Source organism: Drosophila novamexicana, unplaced genomic scaffold (assembly GCF_003285875.2).
Source record: "Drosophila novamexicana strain 15010-1031.04,08,12 unplaced genomic scaffold, DnovRS2.1 tig00001986-arrow-arrow-pilon, whole genome shotgun sequence".
NCBI lineage: Eukaryota > Metazoa > Arthropoda > Insecta > Diptera > Drosophilidae > Drosophila > Drosophila novamexicana.
In genome coordinates this window covers 123636-146553 of record NW_020824919.1, presented here as the reverse complement: position 1 = coordinate 146553, position 22918 = coordinate 123636, and the positions used below count along the sequence as shown (strand labels likewise).

General features: G+C 45.0%; 1 protein-coding gene across 1 annotated transcript in view; it reads left to right on the top strand.

Moving 5' to 3' along the window:
• The first annotated feature begins 712 nt into the window (after positions 1 to 712).
• The window catches only part of LOC115768717 (heat shock protein DDB_G0288861-like), a 49782-nt gene continuing 27576 nt past the window's right edge, over positions 713 to 22918 (top strand). The window contains exons 1-2 of the mRNA XM_030713417.1: positions 713 to 1269; positions 6834 to 7418. Of these exons, the coding sequence (XP_030569277.1) occupies positions 713 to 1269; positions 6834 to 7418 (1142 nt within the window). The remainder of the gene's footprint in view (positions 1270 to 6833; positions 7419 to 22918) is intronic.

Here is a 22918-nt window from a genome sequence, read left to right as displayed (position 1 = left end):
TGCATTATTATCATCAACACAATTCAATCGCCTTGAAGTTGGTCAAAATAAAATTCTACGCAGAATAGCCAAGGCCACAAGATACACGCGCAATCAGACAATACGGGAATCCCACGGCATAGACACGGTGGATGAAATCTACCAACAGGCTAGCGAAAGGTTTGCTAGAGCCCTCAGCAACCATCCAAATATAAATGCTCGCAAACTAATAAGCGAACCATATACGCCAATACGCCTAAATAGGCCCTTATACTCGCTCCAGCTTGAACGTCACGTGCGCCCCTTGCAACAATTGCAGCAGCAGCACCTAACAACCGATGACCAAGAAATGGAGGACAGACTGCCAACACTCCTGCGACTTGAGCATGAGGAACAGGAGGCAAGGAGACAAGCCAATGCGCCCAGTCTAAATACAGATACATACGGACAGCGGCCAAGACCCACCATTCGATTCGGCGAGGGACAAATAAACACGCTTAGACGTCGCTACAGAAGTGGACTCATGTCAAGCGAAAATCTAATTGATTTCATCCGGGATCAACCAGCCATCATACAAAAACTAATCCTGTCTGATATACAAATAGCGCAAACACCACCACCAACTGGCCAACAGCAACAACAACAGGAACACCTAAACAACAACAATGATGAACAGCAACTAAGCCAACGTTTGGAACAAATCAGAATCCAAATTGAACGCGAAATAGATGAGATGCAGCAACAAAGCCACAATGAGCAACAGAGGATTCAAACAGCCCACCAATCAGCCCAACGGACAATATATGACCTGACGGCAGACGATTCCAACAATGATGATGATGATGACTCTGTCATTTGGATCAACAGCAGCCCCAGTGGCGTGGACAATAACACACATTCTTTTATTTCACAGATACCTACCTCTGGTAATCAGCTAATCCGGCTAAATGAGCAGCCTACCGGCCTGATGGCACCAATCCACGCAGATGACGACAATGAGCCGCCACAGCAGCAGCAGCCTACGCAGACAGCCCAGACGGTGCTTTCACAGCAGAAACTGCAACAATCAATTCAGCTGCTGGATACCCGGCAGCTACCAGCCACTCCGCAGCCGCAGCAACAGCAGCTCCAAGACACGTCGCCAGCCAATAGGCTGAAACGGAAGAGAATCCCATCTCAAACCGCTCAACGGCCTAACAATACCTGCAAGAATAACGAATATCAGCAAAAACGTCCAGCCATCAAGCACACAGTCTCTGAATCAGAGCTGACGCCAAAAAAACCATGCAGGTACTTAGCTTCAACCTGGGATCTACAATTATCCCAACAGCGACTACAGCTCGGCAAACGGCACCATGTGGACCCCGCTTATGCTGATCCTCCCTCGCCAAAGAGAAGCCGAATGCAACAACAACGGCATGCCAATAAGCCAGCGTGCATACTTATCCACTACACTAGTGGCAAATGGGTAGTACAATGGCCAAAAATCTTGGGGGTATGGTTACTCCTATCCAGCATCGGCCTAAGGGCACAGCATCAATCCATCACCTGGAAGGCGCTCGTCACATCCGTGGCCACAGAGCGCATATGGCTGCAGGCTCAGCCTGCCAAGCGACGACCTGGTCTCCATGGGATCCAAATTACCCACTCCAGGGCAATAGCCAGGCGACCTGCGCACCGCAAAGCGGTGCGATACAAAGTAGATATAGAAATCAAATTAAACTAGCCAATAATTTTGTTAAAATTAATAATATTCAAATACTTACATGCGAGCAGCATGCTTCCTAATACACATGTACTTGCCAACACTGCGTCAGCATTGCCAACTGATCGCAAAAAATTTCCCCCATGTTAAACTGACCTACACTAAGAATGTTAATCGTACTCATTTTGGCACTGTTAATAAGTAGGTTAGTCGAGAATCCATGTTAAATGTATCTCAATGTTAATCAATGTCAATTGTCTCTGCCTCACAATCCAGAGAGTATATGTCTTGTAAATTATAAGAGTCACCCAATGTTGTCAAAATTTCTGATTTGTGACGCATAGTTTAAGTAGAAATGGACAACAATAAAGCATTTTGAAGTTCTTGTGGTTGGCTCGTCGTGGACGGACGTGCTTTCGCCGAGCTCCAGACAGCCGGCCGGCCAGCGCCCGCGCCCGCGCGCAACAAGAACACTCAAACTAAAAAAAATTTTTACAAGTGTTTTTAATATTTTCCAATAAAATAAAAATTAAATTAAATTAAAATCAAATAAAGGAAAATGCTTGGGTTAATAAATTAAATTAAAATCAGTTTAATAAATGAAAATTAAACGCCAATCAGCATTTTTAAATGCTTAAAACACCAAAGACAATTAAAATGGAAATTAAATGGAAAAATGACAGTCAATAAATTAATTAAATAATATTATTAAATAAATTAATAATGCCAATCAGCATTTTTAAATGCTAATAAATCAATAAATAATATTATATAAATAATAAAGTAATTAAATATTGTGACTTGTGCAAGTGCAGTAATCTTTTTTGTTAATAATATTAACAAGCCAACAATTTGAGGAGAGACGACCAGACGAGGAGACAGACAGAGGGAAATCTACGCCCAAAAAAAAAAAAAACATACATAAATTATACATATAACTACGTATATGCAAATTTTGGCAAGTATATAAGCAAAGTATATAAGCGAAAAAATGCGCGAAAAGGCGGCGTCTAAAGCGGAGGCGGCCATCGCTGCAGCGAAAGTTGCCCCCCATACCCCGGCACCTGTAGCCATTGGCACTCCAATACAGCTGAATCAGCATCCACACCAACACCAGCAACGGCAACCGCTACATCATCAGAAGCAGCAACAACATCAGCAGCAGAAGAAGAGAAAGCCGAAGCCGAAACATAAGCGAGCGACTCCGCTCTCTGCAGCTCAGTCGCTGTCGGCGCTTGCGTCGGCAGAGGCTCCACTTGATCGTTTGAGTGGCGGTGGCAGCGGCAGCAGAGCAGCAACTGAGCTGAGTGAATTCAACAGCGACAGCAATGGACTGAGTGAGAGCGAACATGGCAACATGTTCGATACGAACTCAGAGCCAAATGTTTGGAGCGAGAACATGGGGCGTCAGCAACATGTTGCTAGAGCGCAAGTACACGGCAACATGTATACTGACAGCCCAGCCAATACTGACACAGACTCGCACTGTGCCCATAAACATCTCATCCCACGGGATAACACAGCAACTTTAAAAAATAATGCTGAGATACAATCACTGGACATACTATGCCCAGCCACCTTAATGTTAGCTAGCATCATTGCTAGCTCATTCAATGCCGCCAATGACCTTAAAAATGTCTAACAGCCAATTCGTTAATATAAACAATACCAATGCCAACACATTAAATAATATTAATAATAATAACAATTTAGACACTACTACTATACAAACTAGTAATAATACCTTAGCCAATAACACTAGGAATCATGCCAGTAGCAGACAATGTGGCCACCCATTCAAAATGGCCTATTGGAACGCTGCTGGAGTATCCAACAAGTGCAGAGAAATGGAAGCCTTTATGTGCCATCACAATGTTGACATTATGATGGTCATTGAATTACGCCAAAGAGCCAGCCAGTCAGCATCTAACTCAGTCAGAGGACCATTTGCGAACAACGTCTCACCAAGCATAGATGGCTATCACACATATGTGGCAACACGTAAAGCACCAAATCAAAGATTTGGAGGTGTCGCCATACTCATCAGACATGGCATCAAGCATATTGCTCTGGAACCAATAATGCAAGATGCCTGCCAATGCGCACCAGTTGCCATCACCTTATCAACACAGGAAACCATTTTAGTCGCTCCGATATATTGCCCACCGCAATATAAATGGACGTCAGAAAACTTTGGCAAACTACTTAGCCACATTGATAGCCTGAGTCCGCAGGGATTCATAATATGTGGCGACTGGAATGCCAAAAGCACTTGGTGGGGCAATATGCGACACTGCCAACGAGGGAGGGAGCTATTGAGGACAATACACTCGAACAAAAAATATAACATATTAGCGACGGGCGGAACCACGCATTATCCCTACGCAAGAGGGAATCAACCATCCGCAATCGACTTCGCCATCTATGGAGGCATTGGAGACAGGCGTCTACGTACATATTCGATAAACGACCTAAACTCTGATCACCTGCCAATACTTATTGACCTGGCTATCGGTCAGGCACTGAATAGAAACAATGTAAAAAATAAAATTTTGCCAAGGAATGCAAATATCAAGAAATTTAAGAGAATACTTAATCAAAATCTACGATTAAACATCGAAATTAATTCGGGAACTGACATAGAGGATGCAATCGACATCCTGTATAGAAAAATAGAGAATGCAGCCTCAGCTGCAACTCCCCCCCTCCGCCGAAGATGGCAGCAATTAAGTCGCACGAGATATGGCCGAAATAAATTAAGCGCAAGCACTCTGAGGCAAATAATAATAAAAAGGCAACTAAAATCTTCATATATGCTGCTACGCACACCGTTAGCACGCAGCCAATACAGACAGGCTCAAAACCGTCTAAATAGATTACTGCGCCGTGATAAGAATGATAATCTTAACCGGCAAATAGCAAAGATAAACGAAACGGACACAAATCGGATACAACAATTATGGAGGACCACAAACTTCATAAAACGTCAGCCAGAGCCGAATCGCCCATTAAAAATTATCTCTGGCACCACTACGTCCAATGGCAATGGTATACAAAATCATAATAGAACTATTGAATGGACAAAAACGAATGAGCAGAAGGCAGAAGTCTTTGCAGCATACCTTGAGCAAAGATTCAGCCTAAACTTAACAAATACGGCTGAAGAGCGATCACAGACCAGCAATGAGGTGACTCAGTTTATGCAACTACAGCAACAACAGCAGCATGGGCAGATAAATACACCGCCATTCCGCCCAGTCACAGACAAGGAGGTATGTCAACTGATTGCCGCCTTGACATTAAAAAAGACGCCGGGCATTGATAACATTGACAATCATGTTATTAAGTCACTTCCGCATAAAGCGATACTATATCTCACTCACATTTACAACTGCATACTTAGACACGGACATTTTCCGCGCCAATGGAAATGTGCAGAGATTAAAATGATCCTAAAAACGGGTAAACCAACGGAAAAGGCTAGCTCCTACCGGCCAATAAGTCTGCTGGCAGGGTTCAGCAAGATATTCGAACGAATCCTTATGACGAGGATGTTTGAATGCAAAAACTTTGCCCAGTCAATACCGAACCACCAATTTGGATTCCGCAAGGAACATGGCACAGAACAACAATTGGCGAGAGTAACGCAATTCATACTGAATGCGTATGAAAAGAAACAATACTGCTCGGCTGTGTTCATCGACATCTGCGAAGCATTTGATCGTGTCTGGCACGAGGGTCTGCTAAGCAAACTGGCCAAATTACTACCTGCAGTTTTGTGGAATGTACTCAAAAGCTATCTCACTGACCGTACATTTATTGTAAATGGAAATGAGGGAACTAAATCGAGAATTGGACATATTAGCGCTGGAGTACCCCAGGGCAGTGTATTGGGACCGATACTGTACACAGTATACACATCGGACATGCCACTCCCCTCAACTGCGTTGAGGAATTTATGGGCCACAAATGAGCCTACAACAACAACATCTGCATCTGCAGATACAACACTAACTCCCAGTATGCTGCTCTCCACATTTGCCGACGACACGGTAGTAATGTGTGCAGCGCCATTTTCCGATATAGCTGTCAATAGAAATGATAGATATCTGCAAGCGTTTGAGAAATGGACAAAACGTTGGTGCATACAAGTAAATGTGAGCAAAACAGCACATGTCATGTTTACATTGCGCACGACACTACGACAAAGCCAGACAGTAACTTCACCAAGGCTAAACGGTCAGGAAATAGCCAACAAATCAAGACACCAATATTTGGGAGTTCAGCTGGACAAGAAGCTGAACATGAAACAACACGTCACTACGCTATGTGCACGCACTGGTGCACTGTGCAAAAAATTGGATTGGCTTATTGGTGCCAAGAGCCCGCTAAATATCGCATGCAAAATGACGATATATAAGCAAATGATTGCACCAATATGGCGCTATGCACTCCCAATTTGGGGTGCATTATTATCATCAACACAATTCAATCGCCTTGAAGTTGGTCAAAATAAAATTCTACGCAGAATAGCCAAGGCCACAAGATACACGCGCAATCAGACAATACGGGAATCCCACGGCATAGACACGGTGGATGAAATCTACCAACAGGCTAGCGAAAGGTTTGCTAGAGCCCTCAGCAACCATCCAAATATAAATGCTCGCAAACTAATAAGCGAACCATATACGCCAATACGCCTAAATAGGCCCTTATACTCGCTCCAGCTTGAACGTCACGTGCGCCCCTTGCAACAATTGCAGCAGCAGCACCTAACAACCGATGACCAAGAAATGGAGGACAGACTGCCAACACTCCTGCGACTTGAGCATGAGGAACAGGAGGCAAGGAGACAAGCCAATGCGCCCAGTCTAAATACAGATACATACGGACAGCGGCCAAGACCTACCATTCGATTCGGCGAGGGACAAATAAACACGCTTAGACGTCGCTACAGAAGTGGACTCATGTCAAGCGAAAATCTAATTGATTTCATCCGGGATCAACCAGCCATCATACAAAAACTAATCCTGTCTGATATACAAATAGCGCAAACACCACCACCAACTGGCCAACAGCAACAACAACAGGAACACCTAAACAACAACAATGATGAACAGCAACTAAGCCAACGTTTGGAACAAATCAGAATCCAAATTGAACGCGAAATAGATGAGATGCAGCAACAAAGCCACAATGAGCAACAGAGGATTCAAACAGCCCACCAATCAGCCCAACGGACAATATATGACCTGACGGCAGACGATTCCAACAATGATGATGATGATGACTCTGTCATTTGGATCAACAGCAGCCCCAGTGGCGTGGACAATAACACACATTCTTTTATTTCACAGATACCTACCTCTGGTAATCAGCTAATCCGGCTAAATGAGCAGCCTACCGGCCTGATGGCACCAATCCACGCAGATGACGACAATGAGCCGCCACAGCAGCAGCAGCCTACGCAGACAGCCCAGACGGTGCTTTCACAGCAGAAACTGCAACAATCAATTCAGCTGCTGGATACCCGGCAGCTACCAGCCACTCCGCAGCCGCAGCAACAGCAGCTCCAAGACACGTCGCCAGCCAATAGGCTGAAACGGAAGAGAATCCCATCTCAAACCGCTCAACGGCCTAACAATACCTGCAAGAATAACGAATATCAGCAAAAACGTCCAGCCATCAAGCACACAGTCTCTGAATCAGAGCTGACGCCAAAAAAACCATGCAGGTACTTAGCTTCAACCTGGGATCTACAATTATCCCAACAGCGACTACAGCTCGGCAAACGGCACCATGTGGACCCCGCTTATGCTGATCCTCCCTCGCCAAAGAGAAGCCGAATGCAACAACAACGGCATGCCAATAAGCCAGCGTGCATACTTATCCACTACACTAGTGGCAAATGGGTAGTACAATGGCCAAAAATCTTGGGGGTATGGTTACTCCTATCCAGCATCGGCCTAAGGGCACAGCATCAATCCATCACCTGGAAGGCGCTCGTCACATCCGTGGCCACAGAGCGCATATGGCTGCAGGCTCAGCCTGCCAAGCGACGACCTGGTCTCCATGGGATCCAAATTACCCACTCCAGGGCAATAGCCAGGCGACCTGCGCACCGCAAAGCGGTGCGATACAAAGTAGATATAGAAATCAAATTAAACTAGCCAATAATTTTGTTAAAATTAATAATATTCAAATACTTACATGCGAGCAGCATGCTTCCTAATACACATGTACTTGCCAACACTGCGTCAGCATTGCCAACTGATCGCAAAAAATTTCCCCCATGTTAAACTGACCTACACTAAGAATGTTAATCGTACTCATTTTGGCACTGTTAATAAGTAGGTTAGTCGAGAATCCATGTTAAATGTATCTCAATGTTAATCAATGTCAATTGTCTCTGCCTCACAATCCAGAGAGTATATGTCTTGTAAATTATAAGAGTCACCCAATGTTGTCAAAATTTCTGATTTGTGACGCATAGTTTAAGTAGAAATGGACAACAATAAAGCATTTTGAAGTTCTTGTGGTTGGCTCGTCGTGGACGGACGTGTTTTCGCCGAGCTCCAGACAGCCGGCCGGCCAGCGCCCGCGCCCGCGCGCAACAAGAACACTCAAACTAACGAAAAACGCCCGCGCCCGCGCGCAACAAGAACACTCAAACTAACGAAAATTTTTACAAGTGTTTTTAATATTTTCCAATAAAATAAAAATTAAATTAAATTAAAATCAAATAAAGGAAAATGCTTGGGTTAATAAATTAAATTAAAATCAGTTTAATAAATGAAAATTAAACGCCAATCAGCATTTTTAAATGCTTAAAACACTAAAGACAATTAAAATGGAAATTAAATGGAAAAATGACAGTCAATAAATTAATTAAATAATATTATTAAATAAATTAATAATGCCAATCAGCATTTTTAAATGCTAATAAATCAATAAATAATATTATATAAATAATAAAGTAATTAAATATTGTGACTTGTGCAAGTGCAGTAATCTTTTTTGTTAATAATATTAACAAGCCAACAATTTGAGGAGAGACGACCAGACGAGGAGACAGACAGAGGGAAATCTACGCCCAAAAAAAAAAAAAACATACATAAATTATACATATAACTACGTATATGCAAATTTTGGCAAGTATATAAGCAAAGTATATAAGCGAAAAAATGCGCGAAAAGGCGGCGTCTAAAGCGGAGGCGGCCATCGCTGCAGCGAAAGTTGCCCCCCATACCCCGGCACCTGTAGCCATTGGCACTCCAATACAGCTGAATCAGCATCCACACCAACACCAGCAACGGCAACCGCTACATCATCAGAAGCAGCAACAACATCAGCAGCAGAAGAAGAGAAAGCCGAAGCCGAAACATAAGCGAGCGACTCCGCTCTCTGCAGCTCAGTCGCTGTCGGCGCTTGCGTCGGCAGAGGCTCCACTTGATCGTTTGAGTGGCGGTGGCAGCGGCAGCAGAGCAGCAACTGAGCTGAGTGAATTCAACAGCGACAGCAATGGACTGAGTGAGAGCGAACATGGCAACATGTTCGATACGAACTCAGAGCCAAATGTTTGGAGCGAGAACATGGGGCGTCAGCAACATGTTGCTAGAGCGCAAGTACACGGCAACATGTATACTGACAGCCCAGCCAATACTGACACAGACTCGCACTGTGTTTTAACAAGCCAGGAAGCTGGAAATGAGTTAAACAATGCCGATTCCAACTTATCGGCTAGCCAATGCGTCCGCAATGAGGACATTATTGCAAATAATTATGCTGCAAATATGCCAACAAATTTAATGGAAATTTCTGGATTTGAAAATGAGGCGAGCGGACAGCCACCAATTGATATAATGGATATTATTTTGGGGTTCGAAATGCCTGAGCCAACAAATGACAATACGGCTGCCAAGCGGCCACAAAAACAAAAAATAGCGACTAAGCAAACACTTAATAAGCGCCCAGCTAAAAGTGGTGGCTCGAATGCTGGCAATATTAAGAATGCTACCTTCACAGCCACAGTCAACAACAACAACAACAACAACAACAACAGGGTCAGCGATAGTGAGAATGATGACATGGAAGTTGAAGAAACGGCCTCCAACTGTATGTCGAATACAGACTCCGGCCAGCCAATCCAGCAGACAACAGCTCATAGGGTCAGAGTGCCCACAATTTATCTGCCCAATGTGGATGATATTCAACAGTTAACTGCAAATATCACGAACAATTTGGGTGCCAATAAATTCGCCACCAAATGCACTCAGGCAGGTGGTGTGCGAGTACAATGTGCCGATATTGAGGCATACAATGCAGCAATCAAGCTGCTTGATGCATCAAATATATACCGGCATACCCATCAACTGCGCAATGAGCGCGGAGCACGGTATATTATACGCCACCTGCACTATTCAACGCCATGCGATTGGATTCGCATGGAGCTGAGAAGATTGGGACATGTGGTGAGATATGTGGACGTTTTAAAACAACGCTACACGGCCAAGCCAATAAATATTTTTGAAATAGAAATTGAGCCGAAAGCGGACACTAATAATAACATACTGGAAATAAAGCATCTTGGCAGCCAGGAAGTTAAAGTGGAGAGGCAGCGGAAGCGCACTGATCCTGTTCAGTGCCACCGTTGCCAGGCATATGGTCACAGCAAGAACTATTGCCGTCGACCGTTCATATGCCTCAAATGCGGGCTAGGACACCCCACAACAATGTGCACCAAGGCAAGAGGCGCGCCTTCTAGGTGCGCCAACTGCCAGGGTGAACATATTGCCAGCTATAAAGGATGCAAGGCCTTTAAGGATGAGCGAGCTAAGCTAGCTGCTAATAGATTACGTACATCAACTAATCAGCAGCAGCAGCAGAAGCATCAGCTAGCAGTCAATAAGCGCACTAAAGTAGCGCATAATGAGGCGTCCAGTCAACAACAAAAGCATAAAAATATGGTCAACTCCACTATGACATACAGTCAGGTGGCTAGAGGGCATGCCAATTCTGGCCGGGCACGTAATCCGGCCACTAAACATCTTCAACAATTCCAGCAGAGGCTCCAGCTGGAACACAAACAGCAGCAGAAGAAGCAGTCGGGCCAATCAGTGGCAGAGAGGGCTACAAATACATCAATATCTACCCATCAGCAGCAATACAAACGACAGCAACAACAACAACAACAACAACAAAAACAGCTAAATGGAGAAATTCCGGCCAATAATGCAGCTATAGAAGCTTTTACAAGCGATATGGCTGCAATGCATCAAATGGCCCAAAAATTGGATCAGGTAGTTGGCCTACTATTACAAATAGTAGCCAACTCAAATATTTCTATGCCTGCAACAAATTTGCACGGCTCAGCCACACGGACGCTATCTAGATCACAGATTGATAGCGCCCGTCAAGACGCCAATGATATACAAAATGTATAAAACAAGAAGAGACACTAAGAGAAACGGCCGTAGAGTTTGGGAGAACATAACAAACACTCGGAACGAACAAACTGCAATTAATGTATTAACATGTAAAGCCACTCCTTACTCATGCAGACAGGTAAATCGGCTATCAGCCTTCAATTTCGCTAGCATCAGCGATAATAATACAGATTTGGCAATCGACCAGACAACCAATAAGGCAACAGCCCTCAATTTCGCTAGCATCAGCGATAATAATACAGATTTGGCAATCGGCCAGACAACCAATAAGGCAAATAAACGCCATAAGCAATATATAGAAGCCGTCGATGAGCTTCAAAAATACATCTTAGATGATATACAAGCAGCCTTAGAATCAAATTTTGATTTTGATTCTGAGGATGCATTCGAATTCATGAATGATATATACAATCATGCAGAATATGTTTCTCCCCAACTCAGCCGTAGCCGAAAAGGTACCTCTATGTCTAAAAAGAAATATAGAGGGCACACGCTGCTACGTGCAACACTAGCGCGTAGTAAGATAAAATACAGCGTGCCCAAAACATGCACTCTATGGCATAATAATCAGATGGACAACCTAGAGTTGCCATCAGATAGCATTAATCAGGAATTTAATTTCTCTATCCAACAGCCATTAATGCACAATGTGCAACAAAAACAACAACAAGAACAACTACAGCTGACTGATGAAGAGCAACAGCTAGAAGACAACATCTATGAGGACATAATTGATGCTATGTTCTTTATAGTATGTACTGAGACCACTGATATTGATTTAGAAGAGCGTAATTATATAGATGATATATGGATGGAAATGATGCATATAGCACTTAAAGAAAAATTACCTCAGCCACTAACTAACAGATCAATTTATCCGCCACTAATAAAGAGACTAACAAAATCGGACCCCGATAAGAACAGAAAAATTAGAGAAATTTTAAGTCAATTTCAGTTCTCACTTACCGGTGATCGGCTCATCCGGTTGACAACACGGCAGCAACGAGGCATATGCGAACAGCTCCAGCCGACGGCATCCAATCCGGCCTCCTATGGCCTCCATGAACATCCGCAAATCCAGCAGCAAGCCCCCTGGGGGCAACAAAAGCAACAGCAACAGTCGATGGCAGCCAATCCGGCCTCCTATGGCCTCCATGAACAAGCAACAATCCACCAAGATGGGCAGCAGAGCCAACAACAACATCACCAACCGACGGTGGCCACGACGGCCTCCAATGGCATGGCACAACAGCAACCAATACGGCAGACGGACCAGAAGGATCACCAGGGACAGCATCAGCTGTCAATGGTGACCATAGAGGCTTCTCCTGACCAGCACCAGCATCTCCAAATTGAGTTGCCGGCCCATATGGGCCAGCAGCACAAAGCGAGTACAGTCACTACGGCCAAACAAGACCAGCATTCGGCCCAATGGGGGCAGCGGCTCCAGCAAGAATGGTCGATGGTTGTCAAATTGGCCTCCAGTGGACACCAGAAGCACCAGCCAATCCAGCAGCACCTGCTTGCAGGCGAGCAGCTACAGGAAAAGCGATTGACGGCGAGCATGACGGCCTTTCCTGACCGTCAAACGCATCCGCCAATCCAGCTGCCCGCTTACAAGCCGGAGCAGCTACAGAAGCTATGTTCAACGTCGGCCTCCACGGGCCAGCGGCAGCAGCAGCAACAGCAGACATACGCATCCAATCCGGCCTCCTATGGCGCACGTCAACACCAGCAAATCCAGCAGCACGCCCTATGGGAGCAGCAGTTTCAGCAACAAGGGCCAATGGCGGCCTCAAATCAGCAACAGCATCCACTAATTGAGCGGCAAATCCTCCGAGGACGACGGCGCTCAAATAACCGATCGACGGTGGCCACCACGGCATCCCAGGGTATGTCACAGCATCCACTAATACGGCAGACAGACCAGAAGGATCACCAGGGACAGCAACAGCTGTCAATGGTGACCATAGAGGCTTCTCCTGACCAGCACCAGCATCTCCAAATTGAGTTGCCGGCCCATATGGGCCAGCAGCATCAAGCGATGCCAGCCACTACGGCCTCTCAGGGCCAGCAACAGAAGCCGAAAATTGGTCAGCCTGTTGTTGAGGGACAGCAGGCGCGTATACAGAGATCGACGGTGGCCAAAATATCCATGGATGGCCACGGTACGCATCCGCAATTCCACCGACCTGCCTATACGGGAAGGCGATGTATGCAGAGGCGACTACCGATGGCAGCCCAGAGGCCATTAAAACAACGCAGAAGCTGCCACTACCTGAAAAAGAGCAATTTGAATCACCATGGCAAAAAGAAAACAAAGCCAATTGCGTACATACCTGCACAGCCGGACATGCGCGACAAACAGCGATCAGCGAAGGAGACTTGGCAACTCGTCAAGCGACACCCACTCGATGCTGAGTGGCCGGTGTCTGCTCCACCTGATCGCCCTATAATGATGCAGCGCAAGCTGCACGTCAATAAGCCTCCGGGCAATATTAAGCGTAGAAGGCGTGACAGCAAGGAGGCGATCAATTGGTCACGCATCCTGGGCGCGTGGCTTATGATGTCCACCATTGCTGGCCAGCAGATCCAGCAGCAACAGCAGCAGCACCAAAAAGCATCTAACACGATGCAGACTCCAGCGGCAGAAGCGGCGGCCAACAAGCAATTCAAATTGCAATGCAATTGCTCAACAAGCGTGCCAAGTCGACGATGGTGGAAGAATACCCACCGCAAGGCCAGAGGCAGGCGTCCAGCGCACCGAAAGGCGGTGCGTTATAAAATTTAATTATTTAATTTTATTTTTGCCACAAAATTATTAATTTAAATTCAAATTTTCACTTGCACGCTTCTAGCGTGCCGATAAGTATTTTTCCCATATGTATGTATGTGTATACTTGCCAACACTGCGTCAGCATTGCCAACTGATCGCAAAAAAAAAATTTCCCCCATGCTAACTGACCTACACTTAGAATGTTAATCGTACTCATTTTGGCACTGTTAATAAGTAGGTTAGTCGAGAATCCATGTTAAATGTATCTCAATGTTAATCAATGTCAATTGTCTCTGCCTCACAATCCAGAGAGTATATGTCTTGTAAATTATAAGAGTCACCCAATGTTGTCAAAATTTCTGATTTGTGACGTATAGTTTAAGTAGAAATGGACAACAATAAAGCATTTTGAAGTTCTTGTGGTTGGCTCGTCGTGGACGGACGTGCTTTCGCCGAGCTCCAGACAGCCGGCCGGCCAGCGCCCGCGCCCGCGCGCAACAAGAACACTCAAACTAAAAAAAATTTTTACAAGTGTTTTTAATATTTTCCAATAAAATAAAAATTAAATTAAATTAAAATCAAATAAAGGAAAATGCTTGGGTTAATAAATTAAATTAAAATCAGTTTATTAAATGAAAATTAAACGCCAATCAGCATTTTTAAATGCTTAAAACACTAAAGACAATTAAAATGGAAATTAAATGGAAAAATGACAGTCAATAAATTAATTAAATAATATTATTAAATAAATTAATAATGCCAATCAGCATTTTTAAATGCTAATAAATCAATAAATAATATTATATAAATAATAAAGTAATTAAATATTGTGACTTGTGCAAGTGCAGTAATCTTTTTTGTTAATAATATTAACAAGCCAACAATTTGAGGAGAGACGACCAGACGAGGAGACAGACAGAGGGAAATCTACGCCCAAAAAAAAAAACATACATAAATTATACATATAACTACGTATATGCAAATTTTGGCAAGTATATAAGCAAAGTATATAAGCGAAAAAATGCGCGAAAAGGCGGCGTCTAAAGCGGAGGCGGCCATCGCTGCAGCGAAAGTTGCCCCCCATACCCCGGCACCTGTAGCCATTGGCACTCCAATACAGCTGCATCAGCATCCACACCAACACCAGCAACGGCAACCGCTACATCATCAGAAGCAGCAACAACATCAGCAGCAGAAGAAGAGAAAGCCGAAGCCGAAACATAAGCGAGCGACTCCGCTCTCTGCAGCTCAGTCGCTGTCGGCGCTTGCGTCGGCAGAGGCTCCACTTGATCGTTTGAGTGGCGGCGGCAGCGGCAGCAGAGCAGCAACTGAGCTGAGTGAATTCAACAGCGACAGCAATGGACTGAGTGAGAGCGAACATGGCAACATGTTCGATACGAACTCAGAGCCAAATGTTTGGAGCGAGAACATGGGGCGTCAGCAACATGTTGCTAGAGCGCAAGTACACGGCAACATGTATACTGACAGCCCAGCCAATACTGACACAGACTCGCACTGTGTTTTATCAAGCCAGGAAGCTGGAAATGAGTTAAACAATGCCGATTCCAACTTATCGGCTAGCCAATGCGTCCGCAATGAGGACATTATTGCAAATAATTATGCTGCAAATATGCCAACAAATTTAATGGAAATTTCTGGATTTGAAAATGAGGCGAGCGGACAGCCACCAATTGATATAATGGATATTATTTTGGGGTTCGAAATGCCTGAGCCAACAAATGACAATACGGCTGCCAAGCGGCCACAAAAACGAAAAATAGCGACTAAGCAAACACTTAATAAGCGCCCAGCTAAAAGTGGTGGCTCGAATGCTGGCAATATTAATAATGCTACCTTCACAGCCACAGTCAACAACAACAACAACAACAACAACAACAACAGGGTCAGCGATAGTGAGAATGATGACATGGAAGTTGAAGAAACGGCCTCCAACTGTATGCCGAATACAGACTCCGGCCAGCCAATCCAGCAGACAACAGCTCATAGGGTCAGAGTGCCCACAATTTATCTGCCCAATGTGGATGATATTCAACAGTTAACTGCAAATATCACGAACAATTTGGGTTCCAATAAATTCGCCACCAAATGCACTCAGGCAGGTGGTGTGCGAGTACAATGTGCCGATATTGAGGCATACAATGCAGCAATCAAGCTGCTTGATGCATCAAATATATACCGGCATACCCATCAACTGCGCAATGAGCGCGGAGCACGGTATATTATACGCCACCTGCACTATTCAACGCCATGCGATTGGATTCGCATGGAGCTGAGAAGATTGGGACATGTGGTGAGATATGTGGACGTTTTAAAACAACGCTACACGGCCAAGCCAATAAATATTTTTGAAATAGAAATTGAGCCGAAAGCGGACACTAATAATAACATACTGGAAATAAAGCATCTTGGCAGCCAGGAAGTTAAAGTGGAGAGGCAGCGGAAGCGCACTGATCCTGTTCAGTGCCACCGTTGCCAGACATATGGTCACAGCAAGAACTATTGCCGTCGACCGTTCATATGCCTCAAATGCGGGCTAGGACACCCCACAACAATGTGCACCAAGGCAAGAGGCGCGCCTTCTAGGTGCGCCAATTGCCAGGGTGAACATATTGCCAGCTATAAAGGATGCAAGGCCTTTAAGGATGAGCGAGCTAAGCTAGCTGCTAATAGATTACGTACATCAACTAATCAGCAGCAGCAGCAGAAGCATCAGCTAGCAGTCAATAAGCGCACTAAAGTAGCGCATAATGAGGCGTCCAGTCAACAACAAAAGCATAAAAATATGGTCAACTCCACTATGACATACAGTCAGGTGGCTAGAGGGCATGCCAATTCTGGCCGGGTACGTAATCCGGCCACTAAACATCTTCAACAATTCCAGCAGAGGCTCCAGCTGGAACACAAACAGCAGCAGAAGAAGCAGTCGGGCCAATCAGTGGCAGAGAGGGCTACAAATACATCAATATCTACCCATCAGCAGCAATACAAACGACAGCAACAACAACAACAACAACAACAAAAACAGCTAAATGGAGAAATTCCGGCCAATAATGCAGCTATAGAAGCTTTTACAAGCGATATGGCTGCAATGCATCAAATGGCCCAAAAATTGGATCAGGTAGTTGGCCTACTATTACAAATAGTAGCCAACTCAAATATTTCTATGCCTGCAACAAATTTGCACGGCTCAGCCACACGGACGCTATCTAGATCACAGATTGATAGCGCCCGTCAAGACGCCAATGATATACAAAATGTATAAAACAAGAAGAGACACTAAGAGAAACGGCCGTAGAGTTTGGGAGAACATAACAAACACTCGGAACGAACAAACTGCAATTAATGTATTAACATGTAAAGCCACTCCTTACTCATGCAGACAGGTAAATCGGCTATCAGCCTTCAATTTCGCTAGCATCAGCGATAATAATACAGATTTGGCAATCGACCAGACAACCAATAAGGCAACAGCCCTCAATTTCGCTAGCATCAGCGATAATAATACAGATTTGGCAATCGGCCAGACAACCAATAAGGCAAATAAACGCCATAAGCAATATATAGAAGCCGTCGATGAGCTTCAAAAATACATCTTAGATGATATACAAGCAGCCTTAGAATCAAATTTTGATTTTGATTCTGAGGATGCATTCGAATTCATGAATGATATATACAATCATGCAGAATATGTTTCTCCCCAACTCAGCCGTAGCCGAAAAGGTACCTCTATGTCTAAAAAGAAATATAGAGGGCACACGCTGCTACGTGCAACACTAGCGCGTAGTAAGATAAAATACAGCGTGCCCAAAACATGCACTCTATGGCATAATAATCAGATGGACAACCTAGAGTTGCCATCAGATAGCATTAATCAGGAATTTAATTTCTCTATCCAACAGCCATTAATGCACAATGTGCAACAAAAACAACAACAAGAACAACTACAGCTGACTGATGAAGAGCAACAGCTAGAAGACAACATCTATGAGGACATAATTGATGCTATGTTCTTTATAGTATGTACTGAGACCACTGATATTGATTTAGAAGAGCGTAATTATATAGATGATATATGGATGGAAATGATGCATATAGCACTTAAAGAAAAATTACCTCAGCCACTAACTAACAGATCAATTTATCCGCCACTAATAAAGAGACTAACAAAATCGGACCCCGATAAGAACAGAAAAATTAGAGAAATTTTAAGTCAATTTCAGTTCTCACTTACCGGTGATCGGCTCATCCGGTTGACAACACGGCAGCAACGAGGCATATGCGAACAGCTCCAGCCGACGGCATCCAATCCGGCCTCCTATGGCCTCCATGAACATCCGCAAATCCAGCAGCAAGCCCCCTGGGGGCAACAAAAGCAACAGCAACAGTCGATGGCAGCCAATCCGGCCTCCTATGGCCTCCATGAACATCCGCAAATCCAGCAGCAAGCCCCCTGGGGGCAACAAAAGCAACAGCAACAGTCGATGGCAGCCAATCCGGCCTCCTATGGCCTCCATGAACAAGCAACAATCCACCAAGATGGGCAGCAGAGCCAACAACACCATCACCAATCGACGGTGGCCACGACGGCCTCCAATGGCATGGCACAGCAGCAACCAATGCGGCAGACGGACCAGAAGGATCACCAGGGACAGCATCAGCTGTCAATGGTGACCATAGAGGCTTCTCCTGACCAGCACCAGCATCTCCAAATTGAGTTGCCGGCCCATATGGGCCAGCAGCACAAAGCGAGTACAGTCACTATGGCCAAGCAAGACCAGCATTCGGCCCAATGGGGGCAGCGGCTTCAGCAAGAATGGTCGATGGTTGTCAAATTGGCCTCCAGTGGACACCAGAAGCACCAGCCAATCCAGCAGCACCTGCTTGCAGGCGAGCAGCTACAGGAAAAGCGATTGACGGCGAGCATGACGGCCTCTCCTGACCGTCAAACGCATCCGCCAATCCAGCTGCCCGCTTGCAATCCGGAGCAACTACAGAAGCCATGTTCAACGTCGGCCTCCAAAGGCCAGCGGCAGCAGCAGCAACAGCAGACATACGCATCCAATCCGGCCTCCTATGGCGCACGTCAACACCAGCAAATCCAGCAGCACGCCCTATGGGAGCAGCAGTTTCAGCAACAAGGGCCAATGGCGGCCTCAAATCAGCAACAGCATCCACTAATTGAGCGGCAAATCCTCCGAGGACGACGGCGCTCAAATAACCGATCGACGGTGGCCACCACGGCATCCCAGGGTATGTCACAGCATCCACTAATACGGCAGACAGACCAGAAGGATCACCAGGGACAGCAACAGCTGTCAATGGTGACCATAGAGGCTTCTCCTGACCAGCACCAGCATCTCCAAATTGAGTTGCCGGCCCATATGGGCCAGCAGCATCAAGCGATGCCAGCCACTACGGCCTCTCAGGGCCAGCAACAGAAGCCGAAAATTGGTCAGCCTGTTGTTGAGGGACAGCAGGCGCATATACAGAGATCGACGGTGGCCAAAATATCCATGGATGGCCACGGTACGCATCCGCAATTCCACCGACCTGCTTATACGGGAAGGCGATGTATGCAGAGGCGACGACCGATGGCAGCCCAGAGGCCATTAAAACAACGCAGAAGCTGCCACTACCTGAAAAAGAGCAATTTGAATCACCATGGCAAAAAGAAAACAAAGCCAATTGTGTACATACCTGCACAGCCGGACATGCGCGACAAACAGCGATCAGCGAAGGAGACTTGGCAACTCGTCAAGCGACACCCACTCGATGCTGAGTGGCCGGTGTCTGCTCCACCTGATCGCCCTATAATGATGCAGCGCAAGCTGCACGTCAATAAGCCTCCGGGCAATATTAAGCGTAGAAGGCGTGACAGCAAGGAGGCGATCAATTGGTCACGCATCCTGGGCGCGTGGCTTATGATGTCCACCATTGCTGGCCAGCAGATCCAGCAGCAACAGCAGCAGCACCAAAAAGCATCTAACACGATGCAGACTCCAGCGGCAGAAGCGGCGGCCAACAAGCAATTCAAATTGCAATGCAATTGCTCAACAAGCGTGCCAAGTCGACGATGGTGGAAGAATACCCACCGCAAGGCCAGAGGCAGGCGTCCAGCGCACCGAAAGGCGGTGCGTTATAGAATTTAATTACTTTTTAATTTTATTTTGGCCAACAAATTGTTAATTTAAATTCAAATTTTCACTTGCACGCTTCTAGCGTGCCGATAAGTATTTTTCCCATATGTATGTATGTGTATACTTGCCAACACTGCGTCAGCATTGCCAACTGATCGCAAAAAAAAAATTTCCCCCATGCTAACTGACCTACACTTAGAATGTTAATCGTACTCATTTTGGCACTGTTAATAAGTAGGTTAGTCGAGAATCCATGTTAAATGTATCTCAATGTTAATCAATGTCAATTGTCTCTGCCTCACAATCCAGAGAGTATATGTCTTGTAAATTATAAGAGTCACCCAATGTTGTCAAAATTTCTGATTTGTGACGTATAGTTTAAGTAGAAATGGACAACAATAAAGCATTTTGAAGTTCTTGTGGTTGGCTCGTCGTGGACGGACGTGTTTTCGCCGAGCTCCAGACAGCCGGCCGGCCAGCGCCCGCGCCCGCGCGCAACAAGAACACTCAAACTAACGAAAAACGCCCGCGCCCGCGCGCAACAAGAACACTCAAACTAACGAAAATTTTTACAAGTGTTTTTAATATTTTCCAATAAAATAAAAATTAAATTAAATTAAAATCAAATAAAGGAAAATGCTTGGGTTAATAAATTAAATTAAAATCAGTTTATTAAATGAAAATTAAACGCCAATCAGCATTTTTAAATGCTTAAAACACTAAAGACAATTAAAATGGAAATTAAATGGAAAAATGACAGTCAATAAATTAATTAAATAATATTATTAAATAAATTAATAATGCCAATCAGCATTTTTAAATGCTAATAAATCAATAAATAATATTATATAAATAATAAAGTAATTAAATATTGTGACTTGTGCAAGTGCAGTAATCTTTTTTGTTAATAATATTAACAAGCCAACAATTTGAGGAGAGACGACCAGACGAGGAGACAGACAGAGGGAAATCTACGCCCAAAAAAAAAAAAAACATACATAAATTATACATATAACTACGTATATGCAAATTTTGGCAAGTATATAAGCAAAGTATATAAGCGAAAAAATGCGCGAAAAGGCGGCGTCTAAAGCGGAGGCGGCCATCGCTGCAGCGAAAGTTGCCCCCCATACCCCGGCACCTGTAGCCATTGGCACTCCAATACAGCTGAATCAGCATCCACACCAACACCAGCAACGGCAACCGCTACATCATCAGAAGCAGCAACAACATCAGCAGCAGAAGAAGAGAAAGCCGAAGCCGAAACATAAGCGAGCGACTCCGCTCTCTGCAGCTCAGTCGCTGTCGGCGCTTGCGTCGGCAGAGGCTCCACTTGATCGTTTGAGTGGCGGCGGCAGCGGCAGCAGAGCAGCAACTGAGCTGAGTGAATTCAACAGCGACAGCAATGGACTGAGTGAGAGCGAACATGGCAACATGTTCGATACGAACTCAGAGCCAAATGTTTGGAGCGAGAACATGGGGCGTCAGCAACATGTTGCTAGAGCGCAAGTACACGGCAACATGTATACTGACAGCCCAGCCAATACTGACACAGACTCGCACTGTGTTTTATCAAGCCAGGAAGCTGGAAATGAGTTAAACAATGCCGATTCCAACTTATCGGCTAGCCAATGCGTCCGCAATGAGGACATTATTGCAAATAATTATGCTGCAAATATGCCAACAAATTTAATGGAAATTTCTGGATTTGAAAATGAGGCGAGCGGACAGCCACCAATTGATATAATGGATATTATTTTGGGGTTCGAAATGCCTGAGCCAACAAATGACAATACGGCTGCCAAGCGGCCACAAAAACGAAAAATAGCGACTAAGCAAACACTTAATAAGCGCCCAGCTAAAAGTGGTGGCTCGAATGCTGGCAATATTAATAATGCTACCTTCACAGCCACAGTCAACAACAACAACAACAACAACAACAACAGGGTCAGCGATAGTGAGAATGATGACATGGAAGTTGAAGAAACGGCCTCCAACTGTATGTCGAATACAGACTCCGGCCAGCCAATCCAGCAGACAACAGCTCATAGGGTCAGAGTGCCCACAATTTATCTGCCCAATGTGGATGATATTCAACAGTTAACTGCAAATATCACGAACAATTTGGGTGCCAATAAATTCGCCACCAAATGCACTCAGGCAGGTGGTGTGCGAGTACAATGTGCCGATATTGAGGCATACAATGCAGCAATCAAGCTGCTTGATGCATCAAATATATACCGGCATACCCATCAACTGCGCAATGAGCGCGGAGCACGGTATATTATACGCCACCTGCACTATTCAACGCCATGCGATTGGATTCGCATGGAGCTGAGAAGATTGGGACATGTGGTGAGATATGTGGACGTTTTAAAACAACGCTACACGGCCAAGCCAATAAATATTTTTGAAATAGAAATTGAGCCGAAAGCGGACACTAATAATAACATACTGGAAATAAAGCATCTTGGCAGCCAGGAAGTTAAAGTGGAGAGGCAGCGGAAGCGCACTGATCCTGTTCAGTGCCACCGTTGCCAGGCATATGGTCACAGCAAGAACTATTGCCGTCGACCGTTCATATGCCTCAAATGCGGGCTAGGACACCCCACAACAATGTGCACCAAGGCAAGAGGCGCGCCTTCTAGGTGCGCCAATTGCCAGGGTGAACATATTGCCAGCTATAAAGGATGCAAGGCCTTTAAGGATGAGCGAGCGAAGCTAGCTGCTAATAGATTACGTACATCAACTAATCAGCAGCAGCAGCAGAAGCATCAGCTAGCAGTCAATAAGCGCACTAAAGTAGCGCATAATGAGGCGTCCAGTCAACAACAAAAGCATAAAAATATGGTCA